Source organism: Schistocerca cancellata, chromosome 2 (genome assembly GCF_023864275.1).
Source record: "Schistocerca cancellata isolate TAMUIC-IGC-003103 chromosome 2, iqSchCanc2.1, whole genome shotgun sequence".
Classification (NCBI taxonomy): Eukaryota; Metazoa; Arthropoda; class Insecta; order Orthoptera; family Acrididae; genus Schistocerca; species Schistocerca cancellata.
The window spans coordinates 635,874,032-635,900,810 of NC_064627.1; the positions used below are offsets into that span (position 1 = coordinate 635,874,032).

Below are 26,779 nucleotides of genomic sequence, written 5' to 3' on the forward strand. Positions count from 1 at the left end.
CTTCTATTAACCTTGTTGGACTGATAATCAGCAACAAAATTTCTTTGTTACATTATGGATTCACAAATAGCAGTATGAGGGAATATAGATCATAAGAATGTAGCATAACCATTCTCACCAAACAGTAATCAGAAAAGAGTCAACAAATTGACACTCCATCAATCCATTATGTTCTTCACTTCATTATTTCTCTTGATGCTTTAGTAGTTAATATTAATGGTTGGTACTTGATTTCCATTTTATTTTATTTATTTTATTTTATTTTATTTAACATCTTTATAAGTATTTCAGCTCCATGGCATCTCCAATTTTTCATGTTCTCAGTCACTTTCTGTTTCTTAATGTTAGGTATTGTAGGCTACCTTACACAATACAGTATCTGTATACCATCCAGCTAATTTTGTTCATCTTATTTTTGTCTGCTATAATTGTTTTTTTACTCTCTGTCAACATGATTTATTATGAAACCCACATACTTAAGTACACATGTTTTATTAACGGCTCACTGTTTCTATTCACATTAGGTGATTAGATATTAATGTCTGATGTCAGCATGTCAAATGCTTTCATACATGATATTTTACTCCTTCCTTTTGTGAATTACAAAATAATTTTTCTTGTGTATTCGTACATATTAATGACTTTGATTCATGTGACATTTTCGCAATGTACTTTGAAATTGTAGGATATTTTTCTGTTTTGGAATTTTTATGTAAAGAAAGACAGAAGTTAATTTTATTCAGTCATCTCAGCAAATCACTTTATATATTAAATTGAGTATTTCTGTGTTGTAGTTTTCTGTTTATGATAGTTATTTGATTTCTTTCAGTCGAGAAATGGAAGATACAGCAGAAAATCGGTTAGCATTGTCCAATGACTATGATTTTGTAAGTTCACTATCTCAAATACAGAACTACCAAAATGGCACTGCACCTCAAACTGCAAACCAAGCAGAAGCAAATAGTAAAATAACTTCTAGCAATATTGGGGAAGGCCAGAAACCATTTGAGAGGGACAAATTTATTCTTCCTCTTGAAAATGGTTGTTCTGATTCATCACCAGCTGATTCTGTTGATATGCCTGTACATAAAGAACAGCCCAGCTTTTCAAACCAAAATGGAGAAGCTAGGGACAATGTAAGTGAGATGGAGAAAAATATGAGTTTAGATAATAAGACTGATATACCAATAACTGATAGAAGTTCAAGCCATGCATTTACACAGTTTAATCAGAGAAACAATGAAGCTGACAGGACAGAAAAAGAATCTCAAATTCAGCAGCAAAGAAGAGTGAGTATATCTTATTGTGAAGTTTTTTTTATTTTCATTGTGAATTCTAACTACTGAGAAATTCATTCATTTCAGACAACAAAAGATGAAGGGGATGCACTTCGGAAGGAAAGAAGCAAGCTTCTAGCAAGCATGTCTGGTATAAAACGAAAAATAACAGAAATTGAGCAGCAAGAAGAGGAACTTCTGAGGGAGGTACTGAATAATTGGTTTTAGTGACTTTACATTTAGCTGTTGTCTTTACCACTTAATGGATTAATAATGGTTGTAGAAAGTAACATAAGCAAACTTCCAATTTGTGTGATAGTTTTATTTACATTTTTTTCAAAAGTATCTTCAGTGTTGCAACTGTGAATACATATTGTGTGGCTAATGTGACATTTTTTGTTATTTATTTTGTGACAACATATATTTGTAGTGTGTAGCATTACTTTTCAAAAATTAGTCAGTAGTAACCATTTACTGTTCAGATTTTATAGTTGGACTCTGCAATCTTTTGAGATTAGGAACAATTTCAATGTGTAAAAGCATTTTTTTCTCATTTTTGTTATGTTAGATAATTCATAGTATCTAGAATAAAAAACTGTATCTATTCAACTCATTTTTATTTAGGTTCTTAATAAGGTTTTTGGCTTATTGGTCAACATCATATGACAAATGATGATCTTATAAGTTGAAGACTTCTTAACATCATTTACAGTTCAAGACCATAGTTCTTAAATTTGGGATTGTTGTAGCAAGGAACAGTGCAATAATCCATAGGTATGAATTACAGTCCTTTTTTTCCGTCTAAAGAATATCAAGAGCAAACATGTAAAAATCAACATAATTTCATAGTGCAATAAGGCTGCTAAGGTGAAAGAGGTAAAAAACAGACACAGTTTCACTGATGATAATATATCCACTCTGAAAATACCACAGTTTTACATTTTACACTACCCAATTCTATTAGTTTATCTTTCAATAAAATCTGTCATTTACATCACACTGAAGATGGACCTTTTCCTTGCAGCTGGAACTTGAGCGGGCCCTTCTTGATGGAGAGCAGCAGTCACAAACTGAGAAGCTGTTACAGGAGGAAGACCGACTGGTAGCAGTGGAATCGCGGATGATGGAGCTAGACCATATTATGGAGAGAACTCAAGAAGAAGAATTAAAGAGGCAAGCTGAGTGCCAGAGAAGGCTTGATGAAATAGACAGAGAAGTTCGAAGGTAAGATAAGAAATCTTCCAAAATTGTCCTTAATTTATTGTGGTTGTAAGTTTTTCCACTTTTGCTGGAGATGATATCTAAATAGTAAGTGCACACATTCCTATAATAAATTCTTCTTTCATAATGTTTATGTCAGAAACGTGTGTGTGTGTGTGTGTGTGTGTGTGTGTGTGTGTGTGTGTGTGTGTGTGTGTGTAATGTTAATGTACCATAGCACTTCACTAATGTGTACTTTTCCTGGATAATACTTGCATATGTTACATACTAGAGATAAATTCTACATCAGTAGGTGCATTCATATAAAACCTTCAGCGTCATAAATATGATGATATGGTACTAATGACATTCTTCTGCAAACCATAATGGGAAGGAATGGTTAGGAACCTTGTATTTTGTCACTTTAAAATATACCTAAATTTTTCATAAAGAAAATCTATTCTCCAAATTTTGTGATTGCTCAGTATTAAGAAATGTGCTTCTTTCCCAATCAAGTTACCAAGGAGTTAAGCAATATTCTGAAGACAGCATGACACCTACAGTATCCTGATAATGCTCCAAGAAACGCCTGTATTTGTCAAATTATTGGTCATACTGACATAATCTGTTAATATGATTGTTTGTAGACTCAATGGCAACAACTTACAAGTTATGCGAAATACACGTTCATGTGTAGGCTGCAGCTGTTGTACTGCACCTCCCCTGTTGCACTATGGCTCTACGCAAAGTTCCCCTCCCCCAACTACTGATGTCCTATCTACTGACCCAGTTCTGCAGGCGCAGGCCAAGTTATTTTGTGCACACTCTACCTGTGTTGCCCTTCTCCCTCACTCCTGTGAACAACTTCAGACAAGTGAGTTATGAACCATTATGAATAATATGTCACTGTTCTTTACTGCTATCTGAGCTGTCATTGATTGGATGAAAATATTTCTTTATTTTGAATTCACTACTGTGCAGGTTTGGCTGTGTGTTCATTTTCAAGCGATTGTCAGAAAATCTACAAATACAAACTATAAAACAACACTTAATTGTTTAGATGAAAGAACAAAGAAGGTAAATTACATAGTGGAATCTGTAGTTATATAGGTGGCATCATGTTTAATGCATCTAACATGGCAATAAATAAGATTCAGTTCCACATAGCATTTCAAAATTTAATTCCATCATAAGTCAGAAGCCTTCAGCCTGCGTGTGCTGAGCAGAACTCGGTAAACTATTGCAAAACTGTTCTGGCAGCTAAACGAGTGAAGCAGTGTTGCCACAATAACCCCATTAATGACTGCTGTTTTCTCCCGTAATTGTTGCTCCCTATGATGCTACATGGGCAGCATCTGTTCACTAATGTCCTGTGGCAACAGTGCTTGCTTAGTGTCATGGATCAAGTTGGTATATGTCAAAGGCACCTCACTGGCATTTTAAAAGAAGGGAGGACATGAGGTTGGAGAACCAACCTACACCTCTCAGCTACCACTTTCAGTACTCCCTAGCACAGTCAATAATAACACTGACCAGAAAGTTGTCAATGATGGTCACTGTCATCTGCTTTCTGTTGATTCACCAGTTTCACTTCCCCACAGCCCCGAGCTCCCTCTTGCTGTGTGCTTATAGATCATCTGGTCATTATGCAATTATAACATCTTTCTCCATCATTTTTGGGTGTGAATCCAGGATATTATTAATTTTTGTTCTGCTATTTTGGCTGACAAACTTTCAGCCATTCCCAAGGTGAATCGCTTGCAAAATCTTCAATCACTTTACACAATACTGTGGACTAAACATGCAAGCAACTCACTTTCAGAATGGATGAAAGGTTGTCAGCTGAAATTTTCGAACAAGAATTAATAATATCCCAGATGAACAACTGGAAAAGGATGGAATATTTGATCGGCCACGAAAACTTCAAGAAGCGCAAAACGTGGGAGACAGGATCAGGGGTCATTTTTAATGAGTATCTTTCCATAAGAGTACACTTACTTCCCAGATGATATTTGCCCACCTTTCCACTGTATTTGCTGAATGGTTTCCATGAATGTAAAGTTCAGCTATAACAGAAAGTTGTTAAGTTTGTCAGTGAATGTATGTAATGATATTGGCTTGAAATATGAAAATGAAATTTTCATTTTCCCACCATAAGTGGTATTATAAATAAATTTATGATACTAAGCTCTTCTCAGATTTTCAGTCCTTCATAATTGTATGAATAATGAAATTTTACTGCAGAATTTCGTTTTGTTAGGATGTGCTCATATTCATGTCTTAATCTATAAATACATTTGATTTTATCTCTAAGCACTTCACAATAAAACAAGCTAGCAAGTTGTTTCTGTTGCAGGCTAAATGATGAAGCTACTGTTTGCACGGACATTGAGCGCCATAAGGAATTATCGGAGAAATTGAAACAACAACATGATCTCCTTGATTCTGAGAGGAAGGTAATGTAGAGAAAAATTAGTCACACTGTTTTATGTCAAATGTAACGATATTTTTTTACACTTTTAATTATGTTTGGGTGTACTGAACATATACATCGACAGAAAAAAAATCACAACACAAAAAACATTTAACATAGAGTGAGGAAATTTCGGAAATACATTCGTCTAGGTAACCTAACATCATGAGATAACAAGTTAACGTACATTTGAGATAAGCCACTGGAAATGTGAAATGTTGGTACATTAATAACTTGTGTAATGACCAGATCTGGTAATCTAGTATGGCAAGGCAACATGTTGACACTCGGTAGAGCATGTTGGGTTTCAACAGCAGTATGTGGGTAGGCTTTGTCCTGTTGGAAACTCCCCATTCATGAATGGCAGAACAACAGATTTAATCACAAGACTGACATACGAATTTGCAGCAGGATGTGTGGGATAATAGGGAGACTGCTCCTGCTGTCACATGAAATCACACCCCAGACCATAATTCCAAGTGTAGGTTCAGTGTGTCTAGCACGCAGACAGGTTGGTTGCAGGCCCTCAACTGGCTTCCTCCTAACCAACACAAGGCCATCACCAGCACTGAGGCAGAACCAGCTGTCATCAGAAAACACAAAAGATCTCCACCCATCCAATGTTCTCTTGGTTGGTTTGGGTTTAGTGGAATGCACACTACAGGGTGTCTGGCTCAGAGCTGTCCTTGAAATAACAGATCTGTAACAATTTGTTGTGTCACTGTGGTGCCATCTGCTGCTCAAATCGCTGCTTCAGCTGCAGTACAATGCCACAGCCATATGCCAAACACAATGATCTTCCCTCTCGATAGTGCCACATTTTCAGGACTCATTAATTGCAGTTAAGTAACTGCCTTGGGGAATGAAAATGAGATATGATAAGGGGTTTTATGTCTCATTGATGAAGAGGTCATTGTAAGTGGATTGGCAGCTTAGATTAGGGAAGAGCAGGGTAAGAAGTCAGGTGTGTCCTTTTGAAAGGAACCATCTTGGTATTTGCATAAAACATTTATGGGTGTGGATTTGAACCATAGTTTTCTTAAATGCATATCCAGTGTCTTAATCCCCAAACTGTATCAGTTTTAATATAGAACTAAACAAGTAAGTGCAGTGGTAGACCACTGAAAATGTCAGACTGGTCTGGTGTTAGGCATTATTTTGGATATTTGTTGAGTAATTTGTCATCTGAGTACTCATTAAAAGGAACAAAAATTGTAAAATTGAAATACCAGAAACAAAATGATACTGCCAATAATGTGTTATTAAGAAATTATCAGTAGGAAATCAGTTTTTTAAGCCAAATGGTTAAGATCCTTTGGCTTAGCTCTACCAGAAATAGATAATTATGCTGAAAAGAAAACAATTATTAATGATTTTAAAGAGAGAATGTTTGATCGACATATATTATCCAGTTTTTAGAGGAGTTAGTCACATCCCATTAAACTGCTCTCAGATTCATATGAACGCATCAAGGTAGCAAAATTTATGTGACATAAAAATAAGCTCCCAGCTGCTTGGTGCCAATAAATTACCAGTATTACCAGTTGTAAAACAGGATAAACACATTTGTTATTTGTATGAGTGTGTTACTGTACTTATATGCAAAGTCATAAACTTTCATTCTTCCTGAAAAATGTGCTTTTTTGTATTTTCTTTATTCTATTACAACTGTCCCAATGTACTTTCTGTTAGTTTGGTTGTATTTTTAAAGATGTTTGAAGATATGGAGTTCCATCACTTAGAGGAAGAAGCAAGCTGTCTGGCAAGAAGAGAAGAGTTGCAGCGAGAACTGACAGAAGTGTATACACGTATAGAGGCAAGGCGTTGCCGCATGAGGGAGCTTGACCAGCAGCGGCTAGAGGCAGACCGAGCAGCACAAGATGAAGGAGACCAGCTGGAACAGCAACTTCTTCAGCACCTAAGACTGCTTGATGAAGTGCGTATTACTGACATGTTTATGGGGTATCATGTAACAAACTATATAAATCAATGTGTATGTTAAGATTCTGTATGAAGATGAATGCTTACTCATTTTATTGTCACAAGTAAAACTAAAAAGTCCAGTACAGTATGATGATGTGATGCTGCTGATTATGACAACAATTACTACTACTACAACAACAAATACTACTACTACTACTACTACTACTACTACTACTACTACTACAAAATTGCAGTAAATGGCCTTCTCATGAGTAAACAACAGCCCTAAATTGAGTTAGTTGTGTTGTATGCCATGTTTTACAGTGTAGCTTGTGCTGAACACTAACTTGGCTAGTTAAGAGTCAGATTAACAACCTGGAACCTCCACAGGTTATAATCGCTGATGTGAGTAGCAGTTTTTTAATAATTTAGAAGATTGTCACCTCTGACATAGCTTTGCATAAGTAAAATTGACGATTCACACAACAGTATGAATTCCTTGTTAAGCTGTAACCACATAATACATGATTCATGGAGACTGGAAGGTTCCCAACCAAATTCACAGCTATGGTCTTTACATTACCCTTACCATATTGGTTTCTAACTCACAAGTGTGGTCTGCAAATTGTTGCTACTCTGTTGTTTACTAATTTCAACAGTCTGAGTTTGGAACACACAAACAGGACACTTGTACATGGTGACAATGAGCCCAGCAGCATTTCCTCCATGTGTCTCTTTCATTTTTTTCATACTAGTGTTGAAGTATTGTGTTATTTTGTGTGCATTGCAGTAACTTAGGGAAGCAGCCTGTGACTTTCAGGAGACATGATTAAATATTCAACATCAGAACTTTCCACTCTTCAGAATATCCATCTGTATCTTGTTTGATAACTCTGTGACACTGATTACTCTCATCCTTTGCCAACAAATTTACTAAATGAGGATCTGGTAACGCTGTACAGACATACTGTAAGAGTCTTTCCCTGAATCATTCTGAGCCCAGACCAGACCCAGCAGCAAGCTCTCTTATTAAAGAGGAAAGTGTGCATGTATGAACACAATTTTGTAGCATGTGTACCTCTGGCAATGACAGGTGGTTTCAGCTCCCATCATCAGTAGCTGTTAACGTATGATAGGTGACAATGAAATCATTTTAAATGTGAGACGTGGATCCATTTGTAGCCTTTGTCCTGAAAGCTTGGCAAATTACACCTAACACAAAATGAAAAGAGTGATAAAGTGTACAGAAAAAAAATGGTGTAGACATTACAAGCTGTTTAAAAGCTAGAGGAAGCCAATGACATTCTGCTTCAAGTATGACTACGGCACACAAAGCACTTTTGTGTTCCAATTTGTGAAATGTTGTAATTTTATGCAGTCTTGTTAAATGTAGATAGCTACTTCTACATTCTGTTATCAAAATGTAGTACCAATGGAGAGACACTGTTCCAAATAATGCAAAATAACACTGTCTAGTCTTCAATAGAATATTATTGTTTGGCAAGAGAAGAAAGAGAAGACTGTATGTGCTGTTTGCATGTTTTGATACTATGAAGCTCGAAAGGAACAACACAGTAATGTCAGCAAAAGCATTTTATATTTGTTATGTCATGTAACACCACCAATCAGACATCACAAATTGATCTGAGAAGAAATAATTGCTTCACTAAAGAAGTATTTCTTCCAGAAGTGAAAGGTGTGTGGAAAATAAATATTTATGAGTTACCTAATATTGCCTGCTACAATGGAATCTATTAGTATTGCACCTGTGTTTTTTACCTGAGATATCAAGGCACACCTGCCTGGTGAGTTTTAAATGGAAGGCCCCAAGTAAGGTCTGATAATGTAGGTGTAGGACACTGGCAACAATAACAAAGTACTCAGATTCTGTTTATGGTGTGACATAACTTCGACCTCTTCTGAACAGTGATGTCATATCTCTTTGTTATATACAGCCATCACATTAATGTGACCACCTGTCAAAAGCCTGAATAACCACCTTGTGCAGCACGGACCACTGCAAGACATGCAGGTTGAGTGTCAGTGAGATCCGGGAAACTACTGACAGGGATGTGGATCCATGTGGACTCTAATGCTGTGGGCAGCTGCACTAGGTTTCTCACATGAGGATCCATGATATGAAAAGCTAGATCAATGTGATCCCACAATTCTCAATTGTGTTTAAGTCCAAGGAGTTAGGTGGCCAAGGGGGTATAGCAAACTCATCCTGGTGCTCTTCAAATCACATGCATACACTGCAAGCTGTGTGACACATTGCAAGTCCAGCTGCCAGATGTCACCATGCCAAGGAAAAACATATTGCCTGTAAGTGTGGACATGGTCTCCAAGTATAGATGCATACTTCTGCATCCATTGTGGCTTCCAGAATGATGAGATCTCTCATGGAACTCTACAAAAACATTCCCCACACCATAACGCATGCACGGTGCTTGCTTTCAGATGTTTCATGCCGTACACACCAATGGCCATCTGCTGAAAAGGGCACATGCTGTCACTCAGTGGACATTGAGTTGTGGTACTGGCATACTAATCCAGTATTTGTTGCCAATGATAGCAGTCAGCATGGGTGTATGGATCTGATGCCTGGTTTGTTGGCCAATATGCAGCAACATTCGATGAGTGGTCATTGAGGAGATTTTGTTGGTACCCACTTGGTTCATGTGGGGAGGGAGGGGGGGGGGGGGGTCAGTTGCTCAACAGTGGCATGTCTATTCACACTTACACATCTCTGCAGCCTTCGTTCACCTGTCATCTATGCCCCTTGGTGCACCGAAGTTGCCTCGGCACTGATTTTGGATAGTGCCATTTTGCCATGCATGATATCCTTTAACCATGGCATCATGTGAACAGTTTAAAAACTTAGCTATTTCATAAATGCTTCCAAAAGGCAGTGATTACATCCATTGAACATCAGATAAATCACTCCATTTCTGCATTACAACTACTACTGCACTATTTCCTCTGTCCCCAGAACTGATCGTGGTCCTTTGGTTTTGAGTTGAGTGGAAGGACTGAACCAGAGACTTGGAAAGTTCTGTGACAAGCTAGGCTGTGACTTCTTGGTCTTGGACGATACTGCTGAGAACTGTAGGGTCCTCCTAAATGGGCCAGGTGTGCCCTACACATCAGAATCTGCCAGTCCCCCAACCTCCTCATGCCCTGAGAAGTACTTCCTGGGGAGTGGATTGGACCACCCTCCTCTGTTTGTACCAATCCCTTGTCCATTCAAAACTAGACTATGGGTGTTTTGTTTATACATCTGCACATCTTTTGCCATCTCAATACAATCGTGTGTGTGTGTGTGTGTGTGTGTGTGTGTGTGTGTGTGTGTGTGTGTGCGCGCGCGCGCGCGCTCCCATGCATTTCATCTATTTTTACAAAGGTCTTGTTGGCAGAAAGCAAAGTCTTTTTGTTGTGCCTTTCTGTGACTTAGCACCTCCACTATATAGTGTACTATATAAGGTATCAAGTGAGATTTTTGACTGGATTGAGGACTTTTTGGTAAGGAGGATACAGCATGCTATCTTGGATGGAGAGTCATCATCAGATATAGAAGTAACTTCAGTTGTGCACCAGGGAATTGTGTTACGACCCTTCTGTTCATGTTGTATATTACTGGCCTTGCAGGCAAAATTAACAGTATAATTAGGCTTTTTGTAGATGATGCATATATCTGTAATGAAGCATTACCTGACAGAAGGTGCATAAATATTCAGTCAGATCTTGGTAAGATTTCAAAGTGGTGCAGAGATTGGCAAGTAGCTTTAAATGTTCAGAAAAGTAAAATTATGCACTTCACAAAATGAAAAAACGTAGTATCGTATGATTATATCATCACAGTTGGAATCAGCCAACTCCTACAAATGTCTGGGTGTAGCACTTTCTAGGGGGTGTGAAATGGAATGATCACATAGGTTCAGTCATAGGTAAAGAAGGTGGTAACTTTGGTTTTTGGTAGAATACTGGCGAAGTGCAATCAGTCTACAATGGAGATTGCTTACAAATCACTTGTGTGGCCAGTTCCATAATTCTGCTCAAGTGTGTGGGACCCGTACCAGATAGGACTAACAAGGGACAGTGAACTTTTACAATGAAGGGCAGCACGAATAGACACAGAATTGTTCAATCCATGGGAGAGTGTTGTAAAGATACTGAAGAACTGAACTGGAATACTCTTGAAGAAGACATAAACTGTCCCGTGAAAGTCTATTAACAAAGTTTCGAAAAACTGGATTTAAGTGATTAATCTAGGAATGTACTGCAGCCCCCTACATACTGTTCACTGGGGATCATGAGGATAAGTGTAGAATAATTACTGCATGCAGAGAGGCATTTAAACAACAATTTTTCCTGGGCTTCATATGTGAATGGAACAGGAAGAAACCTAATAACTGGTACAGTGGGCCGTACCCTCTGCCATGCACCTCACGGTGCTTTGCAGAGTATAGATGTAAATGCAGATGTAGAACATTTTGAAAGAGTGTTGAGGGAGCAGTGAAGCTACGGTAAGTTTAAGAGCTGTTACCTGCATATGCACTCTCCACCAATCCGTTACAGGTGAATGTTTACCTTTCCTCATTTTCCTTATTAATTAATTTCGGCATTTCCTTTGCATAATAACACTAGAAAGTACTCATTTCATGACATGAAGATAGCTTTGTATTTCTAAATTGTGGTTTTCATGTGTCTGTAGTTAAAGTCCTCAGAATACTTAGGAAACATTTTCACAAATAAGGCAGTGGGAGGATGATGAAGAATGCCGTCAATGGAGAATGCTGTCAATTCATGAAGAAAACAATTTACAACTCTGTAGGAAAGGCATTAATTTAATTTAGTTTGTCTGATGTTTCTTAGCTGTAGTTGTCTGTATTGTCTGTTCTGTAGCTTAGATACCTATTCTTTTCAGGTCTTAGAACAACAAACCATTGCATGTGAAATTTGTATCATCAATGGGATAACATTTACATGCTTTTTTCATAGGGCCGGAGTAGATTGCGTGCTATTGAACTTCGCTTGGAGGAGTTGGCAAGGCAGGGTATTGTGAGCAGTCCTGAATCTAGTCCAGATGCTTCATCAGATGTGGAAGAGGTACAGAGCATTAACAACTTCTGCATCAGTTGCTATTTAGTGCAAGAATAACACCATTACTCCTTATTATAGTACATTTCTGTGCCTCTATGTATGGTTTTCTGCTTACACTGTGAATAGTTTCAAAAACTAATGTAGTATGAGTAACACTGAAGCACAATTTAATGCTGGTATTCATGGTAATTGAAATTCTTTACTTTAACCTTCTATCTTCGTATGGAGAGTTACAAAAGTAACCATTCTGGCTTCAAATCAACTATTAAATATGTCTCTGCACAGGTTGATCACTACATGGATTGGCAAATATATGCACTCAATTGCACAGATTGATACCCTAATCACTCTACACCAACACAGTTGATATGCTTTAAAACAGTTGAAGTGCTTCTGTCTGAAAGGATACCTCTCTCCACCTTAATTAATTGTCTTCCTCCAAACTCTGAAAACATTTTCACGAATAATAATGTCTTGCTCTTTGTATTTATTGTAGGCTGTCTTCCTCAAGGTTGACATCTCTACATCAGCATATTCAAACCCAAGAAATCACTATTTTTACATTTCAGCAGTTCCTGACCTCTCCAAGTGAAATGCTGCCTCCCACCCAGCTTGGTGTTAATGGCAAATGTACACATTTAATTCTCAAACTGATTTCTTGTGTCTTCTCAATTTCTTACTGTCCAGTGCACTCTTATAAACAACAATGGAGTTTGCTTCTTGTCACTTAGCAGTCGTCTCACCTATGATGTATCAATAAATGCCTCCAGAAGAGCTCTGATTTTCTACAGCCATTTTGTAAAATGATGTACATCTTCTCACTATCCTTCAGATGCACCTAAATTAGTTTTTTGTCATATTCCCTCTGCAATCCCTTACAGGTTTTCTGCCATTATATCCTTGTTATATGGTTCTTATACCATTCTCAGACCGAGCGAGGTGGTGCAGTGGTTAGCACACTGGACTCGCATTCAGGAGGACAACGGTTCAATCCCGTGTCCGGCCATCCTGATTTAGGTTTTCTGTGATTTCCCTAAATCACTCCAGGCAAATGCCAGGATGGTTCCTTTAAAAAAAGGGCACGGCCGACTTGCTTCCCCGTCCTTCCCTAATCCGATGAGACCAATGACCTCGCTGTTTGGTCTCTTCCCCCGAACAATCCAATCCAACCATTCTCAGAGCAAGACTTGTCTTCACATGTCAGCATCATTACTACTAAGATGTCAGTGAGACTGAATAGACACAGCTGAAGAAAATATTCTAGAAGTGACCAATACCCAGCTGCAAGCAACTTCCTCACAAACAGTATCTGTAACTTTGTTAGCTGTCCACCACACTTGCCAGATGGATTCTTCCTTTAGATACATCTCAGAGCTTTGCAAACGTAAATATCCTGTGCAATATATCCTTATTAACCACCACACACACCTACCCATACCCTAACTGCTGTCATTGTCTACCTACTTTACACTTCATTTTCATTTGATACAATTACAAAATGCTTCTGAAAGGACACTGGTTTCACCCTACACTGGCTATCATCATAACTAAAGAGGAACAGAGAAAAACTCACATTCTCTGATGATGGAACGTCATTTTTTCCAAAAAATGTCTGCCTCCTTCCATTCTTGCCACCATCCATCTCCACCATGAAAAAACTAATTTTTATTGTTTACAATTTTCATTTATTTACTTTGTGGTACTTCTTCACTGTTTGATTCTTATTTTTCTTTGTGGGTAGCTATTTTTGTCTCATCTCTCTTTCTTGTCCCAGGTTATCACATCTTAACTTCGTTTTGTTCTCTTGGTCACTGGTCCTCACCAACTTGATCATCTCAGTTTTAAAATCATAACTTTTGCACACTCCTTTTAGTTTTGGTAACTCCAGCCCTTTCCTCTCTTTTTGCCTGTAATTATGTGAACCTTCATTTTTCTTTGAATACTACTGCTGCTGCTGCTGCTGCTTTTTAGAAGAATCTTTTTACTTAAATCTGATGACAGTTAACTTTTGATAAATTTACAGCTTTGGCAAATGGTGTAGCTGGCTCAGTGCAGTGGGTTGATGATTTAACCTCCTAATTAAAGTTTCTACACTTTTTTTACACTTATATATATATATATATATATATATATATATATATATATATATATATATATATATATATATATATATATATATATATATATATATATATATATATATATATATTTACAGTTGCTATTATGTGTCCAGTTAACCTGGAGATGATGTAATTACCTATATTTCATCTTGTAGCTCAATTTAATTATAATTTTCTTCCAGTCTGATGGTGCAGGTCAGCCTAATGGCATGCAGTCTCAAGAAGACTTGGATCGTATCAGTCGTGTGACTTCTCGAGCACCAATGGACCTAGCAACAGGTTCTCTGGGAAGACGTACAATTGCTTCTCTTCAAGAGATTGAGAGGAACCGCCACTTACATTTAGCTCAGCAAGGTAAATGAATATAAAAATTGGGGATACATACTACCTCTTTACCGAGTGAGGTGGTGCAGTAGCTAGCACACTGGACTCGCATTCGGGAGGACGATGGTTCAATCCCGCGTCCGGCCATCCTGATTTAGGTTTTCCATGATTTCCCTCAATCACTCCAGGCAAATGCCGGGATGGTTCCTTTCAAAGGGCACGGCCGACTTCCTTCCCGATCCTTTCCTAATCTGATGAGACCGATGACCTCACTGTCTGGTCTCCTCCCCCAAAACAACCCATCCCAACTACCTCTTTATAAACTCATTATAGAGAAGTAAACAAAGAAGTGCTGACAGCAATACAGCTTCAGTTTAAGAAGATATTAACCCGTTTATGCGTTCATAGTCAGTCACAAAAGTACAAAACTTGAAAAGCTATTTTCAGAAGTAAAACTGTAGTAAGTTTCTTCACTTTTTCTAGAGACAAACATTTTGAAAGCTTGTGTACAGTGTGGATCATTGATGTTAGTAACATGTACTTCACATTGTGGCATCAGCATTATCTGGAAGGAGGATTATTGGTATTCTGATTTAAAATTAGATATGATCAGTGGAAGTTTTAAATAATACAAATCTTGTAAAAAGTTGTTCAGTACATCAAAATAGCATGCAGTCCACCTTAAAGTGCAAATATTACTTGAAAATTAAAATAAAGATAACTTTAATTTCAAGTATTAATAGGTACTATTAATCATACACTCGCCAAAGAATCTTCAGAACTAGTTTGTATTTAGTAATTTAGCAATTAACATGCTTTAGTTTGACTGAATCCTAGTAAAAAATTATTCTGATGTCAGTTAAAACACACATATAGTGTATACTTTCAGCAAATAACAAAGCTATCTGTTGTATCCAGGTAGTATGGTAATTGAAGAGGAACGCAAGAGAGTTCAAGAACTGAAACGAAGAGTGCAAGATGAAGTCAGAGCACAGTGGGAAGAGCGCAGACAGAGAGAAATGAATTGTAACAGTCTCAATAGTGTTGGCAGTGATGAAACAAGTCTCACATCAAGTGATGTTCCCACTGAAAGGTAAGAAGCTGTAGCCATTTGGACAGTGACCTATATGGACCAAATATTAAAACAGAAAAAAGTATTATTTGCAGTATTTGTTGCAGTGGAAATTAGCAACATTCACAACAGTTCTTTACAAAAGTATAAGAAATGGACAACATGACAATTTTATGTATACAGACTGAAGCGATAAGTGAAAACTTTTACCAAGGCTGGGAATCAAACCATAGCCACTGTCTCCCCAGTCTACTCCACTCTACTGGGTTTCAGGCTGGATCCCCCATTTACATTTGATATTGAGGTGCTATTGCAGAACAATGAGAGCCTCGACAATTCTGTTCATGTGGAAGGGTGAATTTGAAGTAGACAGGGGAGGCAGTGGTAATTTGGACTGAGTAGGAGGCATGCCACGGTAATCCTTGCAGTTCCGTGAACCACTGTGCGAAGGTGGCTTAGTGACTAATGCACCTGCATAGTAAGCAGGTGACTTGGGTTCTATTCCCAACCTTGATACAAAATTTTCACTCACCGCTTTAGTCTATATACATAAAATCATGTCTGTAAGAGACCAATAAAGTCTCTGAAATGGTATTGTTTCATTTATGACAAATTTAGTTGAAGAGGCAGACACAAATTTGCTACACTCTGTGGGATATTTCAGACAGCCTAAAGATTTTAAGTGCCATTGTAATACAGTGTGTTTAAAAAATGTCAGTCACAACTCCAAGGTAGCCATTTCAAATCCTTGTGGGGTAAATGTTTGTTAGCAGTATTTGGCTGTTGGTGGAAATACTCTTCAGGATCTCAAAGTAAACAAAGCTAGATATGACTTCAATTTACTACGCTAGTTAGATTCACTCTAAAGATAGTTCATATTATCTGTGGACTTTATGAATTATAATTCAGACTAATGCACTAATCACGATCCAATAGCAATTTGACTTCTCAGACCAAAGATGCACTTTCAGATGGGCACTTCATCATTGTTTCATCATCTTCAGGTAAACTAATTAATTTCTGAATTAGTTTATATAGAATGACTTGTGTATCGTATGAGGGAACATCATAAAATAATAAAATACAGGCCCTATCAGTCCAAATTTTTATTCTACCTTCATTAATTTATTTAGCTGCATATAAAAGTTTGGATTGTGTACTATAAACCTGAAAGTAGATTGTCCTTAAAAAAAAAAAAAAAAAAAAAAAAAAAAAGAGAGTACATGAGAAGTCAGTGACATTGCATAAGAAAATATACTAATTACTTGTGACCTAAGGAGCTTTGTCACATTTTCCAAAAATGTAATTGTGTAGGCATAAAACATTACAAGTCTGGACGCACATGTTGTGCATACATAATGTTTTACTTAGAAAAGTAGAAATGGCACTCTCCCAAACACTGTTACAAAAAATTGGAAGAGATATTGTAGAAAATGACACAGAACTGTTCCACAAAATTTTGGTAGAACTGCTGGGAATCAGTGACTTCCTGCCTTGGAATTTAAGCACAGAGTCTTCTACCAATTTTGAGATGTATACTGGTGGAGGGACACTGAGCTCCTGCAACTAATTATAAAAAAAGATGGTGATTTAGCTTTAGTAAAATGTGTGTTATGCCAGTATCCTGGTCACTCCATCTGTGGGCCCACTTCACCTGTGGTTTGCTCACACCCATTACTGACTTCCATCTTGTCATTTTATGGATGATGGTGTGGGTTTTATACACAAAGTTCAAGCAGAAAGAGAGGGGATGTCTATTATCTACCCTTGTGGGATCACTGTTTAAGGTTCACTGGTTTTTCACCTCAAGATGTGACTTTATGGTCATGATTGAGTGATCAGTAAGTCATATTTGGAGCTGTTGTTGTTTTATCAGATTAAATAGATCACAACAGCTGTGGTTGCCCCACATAGCAAGTGACATGAAAAAAATGTACTGAACTAGTCGCTATGAACACTCTAAAATATCCATCATAATTTAAGCTGGACTCCAGGCAATTCGCAAAGCTCTGAAGTGCATACCACACTTGTCTCACCAACAATTAAAATTACTTGAACTCCCTAATTGCAATTGCTCTCTGCTGTATTATTTTAAGGAGGTTGCCTGAAGAGCAGGAAACTCAAAATTTGTTTATTGATAAGAAACACTGAATGGGGCCCTATGCTGAGGACGTAACACTATTTCTAGCAATTAAAAATAGGGTAACACTTTCAGTACTTCATTGAGGTTCATCCCTACATTGCACAAAACAATTTGATTGAATACCACCAACTCCTTACATAAGATAACAGGAGAAAGGGAGGACTGCAGAAAAACAGCAAGACATCAACAGGAGCCCCATTTGTAGAGACATTTGGTGATTTATACCTGAAAATAGTACCTCAAACCTTTCTTTTCTTTTTCTTTCTTTTTTATTAAAAAAAAGCAAGGAGCAGTTTGGATTCTATGAACCAGACAACTTGGCTGACTGCAGTTGGTTGGTGAACATAGTACTACTTGTACTTGGACATGCAATGTCCCTTTCAGATCTGTGGAGAGGAGTTAACGGCTTCTCACTAAGAGTTAAATGGAGCTAGATGGCACAGCAGTTAATGAACTGGATTCACATTCAGGAGGATAACAATTAAAATCCACATGAGTTAATGAAATTTGCAGCCTTCATGTATGAAATGAAAAAGATAAGGGGAGATTTCCTTAGCACTTGCAGTGAGGTGCAACAACTTTCTGTAGAGGATGCTGTCATGAACTTCTGATGTATCACACACTCCAAACAGTGTTATATGTAGCTCCGATATGAGATAAAAGTGCCTCCATTGTTTGCATGACTGAAGTCACAGCCTCTCCTCTCGGTGATCATTTATTTATTGATAGCTTAAGACTGCCTACTGGTTCACAGTAATGATGGTTTGAACAAGTGGTCTGTCTTGATTCGGGCATTGTCTCATTAGATAATTTGGAAAATCCCAACTTTCACCACCGTTTTAACAGGTCATCTTAACCACTACCTGAAATTCTCTTTGTGCTATCCCATACCTGTGTTGATTTGGAGGAACAGTTGAATGAGTTAAAAAATTATTAATACAATCTCTTCTTTTCCCCCTGAATTATATAGTTGAACTTTGTCCTCTTAACCTAAAAGACTTCAAGGCACAAAGTTGATGGTCTGCGCTCAAATCTCCACAAAGCCAGTCTTTCCCACTTTTCTTTTACCTCTTGTATGTTTATAATCATCAAATCAAAGCAAGAGAAAACACCCCTAGTGGGTTTTGAATTACTGTTAATTAGTGCAGGTTTGACTTACTATAAGGAATTTTACAAGCTGTTTTATAGAGTTACAGCCCTGAACAGCTTGATAGGAAGTAGATATTTCAGCCAAAAGCAATCAGATTTCCCAACCTTTTGACACATTCCACAGTTGCAGCTTTTCTATTTATATAGTGATATTTGCTCTTATGATCCATCTCTTTTGACATTGGCAAATACATTCAGGGGAAGACTAGTCCTACAGCGGTTTCATAACATCTTTTGTGATGATGCCATCAGTGCTCTGTCCAAATCTCTGTTCATTAAGTCACTGTTATTGCTTCCAGAAGGAGCACTCACGTTGTTAGGAGAAATAGATATTTGTGAATTTGAAACAATACACTCCTATGAGTAACTAGGGAAATAAAGGTTAATCCAGACATGGTACTGTGTATTATGGGCGAGACTAATATAAGTGTGGTGTAGTAGGTGTTCAGTGGTTCTCACCAATTCTTGTTTCTCATCATCTATCACCCACCTTGTTGGTATGTAGCACAACTAAAATGTGAGTTTGTGGAACGGGCATCCAGTAAGGAATAAAACACATTTTTTTCAGCCAATTTTGATTGAAAAAATGTGGAATTAGTTGCTGGACATCATGGAATATTCACATTTCAGCCCCTATTGTTTGTGAAGTTCTGATAGGTGGCAGCTCTGTACATAGCCTTCAAAATGGCATCTGTAGCAGAGGGATATTCGAAGCATAGAGCTGCAGTTGAGTTTCTTTTGCTGGAAAACCAGAGCACTGGAGATATTCATAGGCACTTGCAGAATGTCGATCTGGCAGTGAAAGAAAGCATAGTGATTTGTTGGGCAAGGTAGCTGTCATCATTGCTACAGGATCACGCAAACCTGTCCAATCTACCATTTGCCAGCTGGCCACACATAGCTGTGACTCCTAATGTGTTGTAATGGGCAGAAACTCTCCTTCAAGTTGATCAGTGGATCACAATCGCACACCTTGCTGTACAGTTGGATGTCTCTGTTGTCCAGCAGTTGAGGTGCTCAGGTGTATGTGTCTGCTGGGTTCCTCGCTGCCTAGCAGAAGACCATACAGAACAATGAAGAACATCTCTGTGGAATTGCTCCACTGGCACTGACATCCACCAGGTGGGTGTACAGGCCCTCCCAGTAAGGTGGCCTAAGGCCATCACACTGAATGGACATTATGTTGAAAAACAGGGTTCTGTAGCCAAAATAGTGAATAGCAGGGAATAATATGGTGTGTCGGTATACTGAATAAAACCAACCTGGTTTCAAAAAAATGTGTTGCACAACTTATTGAACACTCACAATTTATTGAACACCCCTCTTTCACTATTATTATTATTATTATTATTATTATTATTATTATTATTATTATTATATATTTTTGACTTAACATTCTACCATCATATCATAGTTCTGTACAGTGGTTGCTAAAGCATGTTCAAAGCCTGTGGTTATGGAGAACTAGAGCCACCACCCCTCAGGAACTCCTGGTTACCAATCGTATACCCAGCCAGAAATGGCAAAGTTACATAAGGTGCTTGCCTGGGGCATGTCTAGCTTATCAAATGCCATAGACAATTTGTTCAGTACTCCCAGACTGTGCTGAAATTGTGCTTTTGGCAGTGGTGGGAGTCATTTGTGGCAAAAATAAGAAACTGGAGTGTGTGTGATGTTGACAACAGTGACCTACATTCTGCATAAGAAACACTTGTTTCCATAGCTGCTTGCACATAGAACAGGACCAGCAATTTCAGTGGGGAAATATGTTGCTCTTTGCCCAAGCTGGTAAATGTGGACTATCCATTTGACATTGACATAATATGCTAACCATATTATGGTAGATGCTGCCATCTGAGACATGTTTCAGTGAGATTTAAGTAGAAGTTCCAGAATGTGCATCTGGAGAGTGATCATTTGTTATTACCAGCAAAATGACTCTACACACTACATTAAATGAATGGTGTAGGGAAAAATACATAATCAGTACTGGAAGAGTACCAGCACTGAATAGTTCCAGTCATTCTGTTCGTACTTACTTCCTACTGAGTGGAGTAATGGGTCTGCTGCTGTTGTCACTGCAACTATGTGGAAAGCGATAGGGAGACCCTTGACTGTGATATAAATGTTGAAATCCAATTCAAATCCCAAGCCCCCTACCTCATTCTCAAAATTATAATGAAAAATACACAAATGAAAAAAAACTGTTTTTTCCACTTTATTGGTTATTGCTAGTGCTTATTTTTCTATTTTTGAAGTAGCTGGATTGGGCAGAATTAAGAGTTTGTGAGTAAAATGCTTGTGGTTACATTGTGCTGTTCATTTTTATTTGTCCTTCAGCCATTTGGGAAGCTTCAGTGGCCAGAACTAAACACTTTCCTGGTGTGTATGTGGTCTAATACATGGCAAATTTTAGGTGTAAAATGTTATTTCACATTAATGTGTTCATTTGAACTTTATATACTTTTTAATGAGAACTATTTAACGGGTACAAAATCTGTACTGTGTTTGAGATGAATTTACTGTGATAGTAAATTTTGCCCAAGAATATCTGAAGTGCAGGTATTGGCAACTTGCTACTTCCACCTATTTTGTTGTGTTTTGCTGTCCCTACATGTAAAATACCAGAGACACGTACAAGTTAACTTGATGAAGCTGCACATGGTTAGACTAAACTTCAATCTGGTGATTAGAGAATGCAGAACATGGTTATAAAATTTTGTATGTGTGGGTCTCCCATGGCACCTGCAACAGTAATACACTGAGAAGATTTATTCTTTGAGGGATACCCTGAATAAGCTGTTAAGGTACTTTTGAAAATTCATTGACTCATTAGCTATCTCATCGGGAAGATAGCTGTATGGAGACAGCTGTATCAATTCATTCTAAGGGAAGTGTTTACTACCATACTCCTTACAACCCTACATGTGGGGAATTGTCAGTAAGCCTTGTGCAGATTAATATTAAAAATGGACTGATTTCCTACAAGTCTGCCATTACTTCTGTAAGTTGAGGAATCTGGTAAGCATAAGATAGAGCTGCAAGAGTATGCATTCTAGTTGATTTATGATATTTGTAAGAGGCACAGCCAATAAATATATGGAAATAACTCCTTGAGTTGTTTGCAAAGGGATATCACACTAATGTAAATTTAACAGTTGTGTTCATCAACATGATGAAATTTTAAATTTTCAGTAAGGAGTAAGCAAGTCCAAAATATTTACAATTCCTATAGTTATTTTTTTTCCCCGCAACATGGAGTTTTACCATTGCCTGGGCTTCCAAACATGAATCATAATTTTTATGTTTCAGTACAAGCTGATTTGTACTTAAAAATATTGCTGTAAGTTGTAGCCATATTGTAAGTTAATCATATAAATTGGAGAGTAGCCTTATGACATCTGAATCTTCTCTAATTAAGACCTTGACAGAATGTAGTGCTCACCAAAGCCTTTTACTCTCTTCTCTGATATGAACTGAAAGTATCTCACAGAGTTGTAAGAGAAGCTTTTATCAGGAATGCTGATAAGGCAGTAGTATCTATGTCAGTTGTGTTGTATGCTATCAGTCTGCTCTGGTCCATGTGACGTGAGTGTTAAACAACAAAAGACTGGAACTACAGCACAACTATAACAAACCAATCGTTCTGTGATGTATACTAGTCTGGAATGTGCATGTGTTAATTCTGTGGGGTCTCTCACTATTAAAGCCACAGAGCATGCATAAAAAACTTTCTTCTTGTTCCTTATATTCCTGCATTGAAATGTAACTGTATTTATGGAACATCTTATTAAGTATAAGTATACAAATAACAATAGTTAAAAGGCAATTTAGCAGTTGATAATTCTTAAATCTGTAATTTGGAATATATTTTAGCTGCATGTAAATACAGATTGTTGTTGAATTTTAAGTCATTGTTTCTCTGCTGTTTAACATAATTTGATTTCCAGAAAAATCAGTGTGTGTCAAATAACATTTTTAAAAGCACTAAGTGAATTAATTCTCTGGAAATGCTAATTCTGCCCTTATGTCATTAAAAATTACAAAATAAACCATTACTTCAGTAAAGATGCTATGTATGTACCCCAACTCCCCCCCCCCCCCCACCTCTCTCTCTCTCTCTCTCTCTCTCTCTCTCTCTCTCTCTCTCTCTCTCTCTCTCTCTCTCTCTCCCCCATTGTTTCCACTCAAAAAAATTATAACATATTGATATACAGCATGAACCAGAACTCTGAAAAAAATTTGAGTGCTGTTTAGAGGCATATTCTGAGCATTTTGGTATGAGGGACCCATGGTCTCCATTGGCATGTTACAGAATGATTGCAATTCATCTGATTTCTTACCCTCATTTATTTTCAAATCTGTTCTTCACTGACACAATATTGCAAATGACAACAGTAAGCACTGTGTGTCTCATTTGGAAACAAATTTGTTTTGTTCACTCCAGATACTTCCTGTTGACAATAGTAATCCCCACTTTACCCTTGACTCTCAACCTTGCATTCAGTATTGATTGGTTCTGTCTAGGGTTTGTTTTTCTGTCACCTTTAGTTTATAGTAACAGTGACACACAGCAGTATTTGTAGGTTTACTGACAAAGAGTTGGCAGATATGCACCTTGTGTATGGATTCACTGAATGCAGTGGAAGAGGAGCACAAGGACGCTACTCCAAGCTGTTCCCACAATGACGGCAAAGACATGACAGCACTTTTGCATCTGTGTATTACTCTGTTTTTCATGTTGTATGTTTTGATGATTGCATTGTGCAGGCGTTTTCAATGTTGGGAAGATACTTTAACAAAAAACAAAGGTAACTGGAGTCACAAACCAATAAAATCATAATTAGACGATTACCTTGAAAGGACCTGCTGGAGACCACTGGTCCTTATACCACAATACTCAGAATATATCCCTTAACAACATCTGAAATTTTGTCAGTGTCATTCTGTTTCATGCTGTATATATCACATTTGATGGACAAGACAACAGTTAAAGTATAACTTCAATCCATTGCTGTGTAATTGCAAATGCACACTGACAAGGTGCCACTTGACCCAGGTGGTCAAAATAACATTCATTAGAATTTCTTCAGCTACAGGAAGTGAGGTGGTGTAGTACAGTTTCTGTTTTTATTCAGCTTCCCGATACTGCACATTAACACTAATGAACATCTACTCAAGTGTGGCTATATAATTTTAAACAGACTTAATTTACACCTAATAGCTTGAAACCAAATTTTTGTATACATTTATCAGTACCAACAACAGAATGTCTAACCATGGAATTTGTGGCAAGACAGTTCATGTGGTACGCACTGGCATTCAGAACTTAGAGAAAAACCTTTGTTATGTGGTGTCATAATAGTATATTACAAAAATTTAATTTCCTTGGTGTGAAAACATAGGCAAAACTTTCAGAAGTATGGATGTTCTGCCATTATGCACTGTCTTAAATGTATGTCTATTACAATCTGTTAGTTACTTCATAGACATTAATAATTTGTGTCTGACTGTTCTGGTGGCAAAACACTTCCGAAAATTTTTAAATTAAAAAAGGTGTATGGGAATAAATACAGTACAAAGCTTCAGTCAGAATAATAAAATCTGATAAAATTGCCCAGTGATGACAGAACTACTGAAAGACAACTGAGAGTGAATTGTTTTTTTACAGTGCATCCAGTGATGATGCTCTAGAGAAACGGACTGCTGTTACTAAAACAGAGGTATCAGGTAGTGGTACCAATGTAGAACCTGCAGAAGCAAAACAGGCTGACTCTACACATGAAACTCAAAATGACCAGAAAGAGGTAAGGAGCAAACGAATTTCCAACTTTCATTTCCTAGTATTTTACTTTGACTAAAAGCTTTGAATTTTCAGTTTCATCTGTGTAAGAATTTCATATGTTGTCTATTTCTTATGCCAATAACTTCTTGAGTGGAAGATCTACTTCTGACTACAGAGAAAGACACGTGAAAATCAGAAGATAGTTTTTGTAGGTTACTCTATGCTGTAGAGAAAATATATTCTTGCAGTGCAGAACAAAAACAGTAGTTCTCTATTACAAAGAAAACTGTCATTTGGTCTGTTTCATAGGGTCTAGAGATTTTATTTTCTTCAAACTAGTGATAAGGCAAATGATTTAAGAAGTACTCCATTACTCTTATAAACATGAAGCTTACGATGCATTATGTCATTTAGACCTGTGCAACATGCCCATGAGGGATACTTTACCATTCCTTCAGTGAGTGTGAATGAAGTGTATCTTCATGGTTTGTAGGACAAGGCTACTGAAATATTCATAAACACAACAGGTGTCTCATAGAAAATTAAGTGACAGCTTTTACACTCCACAGAAAAATGATGACAGAGTATGGTGGTGTGCATTGTGCTGCAGAATGTTGTTGACAATAAAGATAGCAAACAATGTATCATTAGAAACTTGAGAACTCACAGGATGGCATCCAAATGTTGTCACCAAATGAGAATTTTAATGATTGCCTGTGCTGTAAACCCAAGCATATTAACAGGAACATTACATTGATCAGTTTTACATCAAGTTATGATGTGTCCACTAGGGCAGCCTAGTACATACAGTGTCACTCTTGGAATACAGTACTTTCAAAGGTTATCCAACCACTGAAGAAGGGTTAGGCAACAGAAAGGGATCTAAGTTAAGTGGTGAAATGGAGCCATGCTTGTAACCAGAGACCAGAAGTTTAGGCATTACTAATCATTAAAATAGGTGGGCAAACAGGCATTATAAATAGCTAAAATAGGCAAGGAAAGAATCTATAGAAAATCCTTATACTATACCTTTACATATATTACATTGCACTATTCAGTCAAGTACACAATCGACATATTTATATCAACATTGTGTTGTGTTATATTTTTAAAGTAACTTTCATGTCTTAAAGAGAATTCTAATAGTAAATGAAGGAAAAATGAAAAATTTTCTTGAAAGCCTATGTATTATGATACCTTGTTGTCTTACTGGTTGCACACGATACCCAAACGCTTTTTAAAATTTTTCGGGAGTCCTGCCTAGTCTCCTTTCAGATAATCTATTCTTCATCCGAGGAAATGATGTCTCAGCATCAATAGAGGTAATTGGAGTTAATCTAAAACAACAAACTATTTCTACTGCAATAAAATGGTGACCTTGTAGAATTTTGGACATGTTTCTAACTTTGGCAAGATCAGGACTTTCTAAGAACATCATTTCAAACTTCTACCTAACTAACAAACCTTATTTCCCTGGCACACTCTCCAATCTTCGCACTGCATCGTCCATAATTTCCACTGACTTCATCAAAGGCTGCCCTATTCCTTGGAGCTGGCAGAACGCTTGTGGCAGGAACCCAAATTTGGCCACTATGAAAGTTAAGTCATTTCTCACTCTGTGAAAAGAGTGTGCTATGCAGACTGAAGTATGTTTGGAAATAGCACTTTTAAAGTTGTCCCTGCTTTTTTCATGCGTGATACAGCATCTGAGATTAAGAGCAGTACATTGTTTTATTGAATTTCTTCTGGTCACAGTAACTGTAAGGTATTGCTAAATAACTATGTGACACTTGAATTGTTAACTTTTTCCAGGCACTCTTGTAAACAGGAATACTTTTACTGATTCACCTTCTGAAGGATCTAATAATCCGCAATGACAGCAGCAATAAAATGACTCATAGGATCAGTTGACATGTCAACTGACATCCAAATCATTTTATTTTTATTTCATTTTTAATTATATTTATTACTCCATCACAGCATTTGCTTGAGTAACATTTTCGTGAACTTGATGCACTGTGCACAGGTTGGTCCATTTACTTTTCCAAAAACTCTCTGCACAAAGGGAGTCCAGAATCAGTAAAACCTTTACATCAGTCAAATCCAAATAGAGATTTTTGATCTGATGTTGCAATTGCATTGGAAGCAAAGTAGTCTTCTCCATTGCCTTGGAAAGTGTATTTTATGTTTGGTTGTATTGATATGTTAAC

General features: G+C 37.3%; 1 protein-coding gene across 4 annotated transcripts in view; it reads left to right on the top strand.

Moving 5' to 3' along the window:
• Positions 1-26,779, top strand: part of LOC126162305 (pleckstrin homology-like domain family B member 1) — a 1,095,423-nt gene that overhangs the window by 835,088 nt on the left and 233,556 nt on the right. For 3 of the 4 annotated variants that reach the window (XM_049918725.1, XM_049918724.1, XM_049918726.1), the window contains 9 exons: positions 830-1,289; positions 1,365-1,484; positions 2,302-2,501; positions 4,834-4,933; positions 6,662-6,886; positions 11,875-11,982; positions 14,279-14,450; positions 15,339-15,513; positions 24,456-24,591. In XM_049918725.1, the coding sequence (XP_049774682.1) occupies positions 830-1,289; positions 1,365-1,484; positions 2,302-2,501; positions 4,834-4,933; positions 6,662-6,886; positions 11,875-11,982; positions 14,279-14,450; positions 15,339-15,513; positions 24,456-24,591 (1,696 nt within the window). The remainder of the gene's footprint in view (positions 1-829; positions 1,290-1,364; positions 1,485-2,301; positions 2,502-4,833; positions 4,934-6,661; positions 6,887-11,874; positions 11,983-14,278; positions 14,451-15,338; positions 15,514-24,455; positions 24,592-26,779) is intronic. The other variant, XM_049918727.1, reaches the window with a different exon arrangement.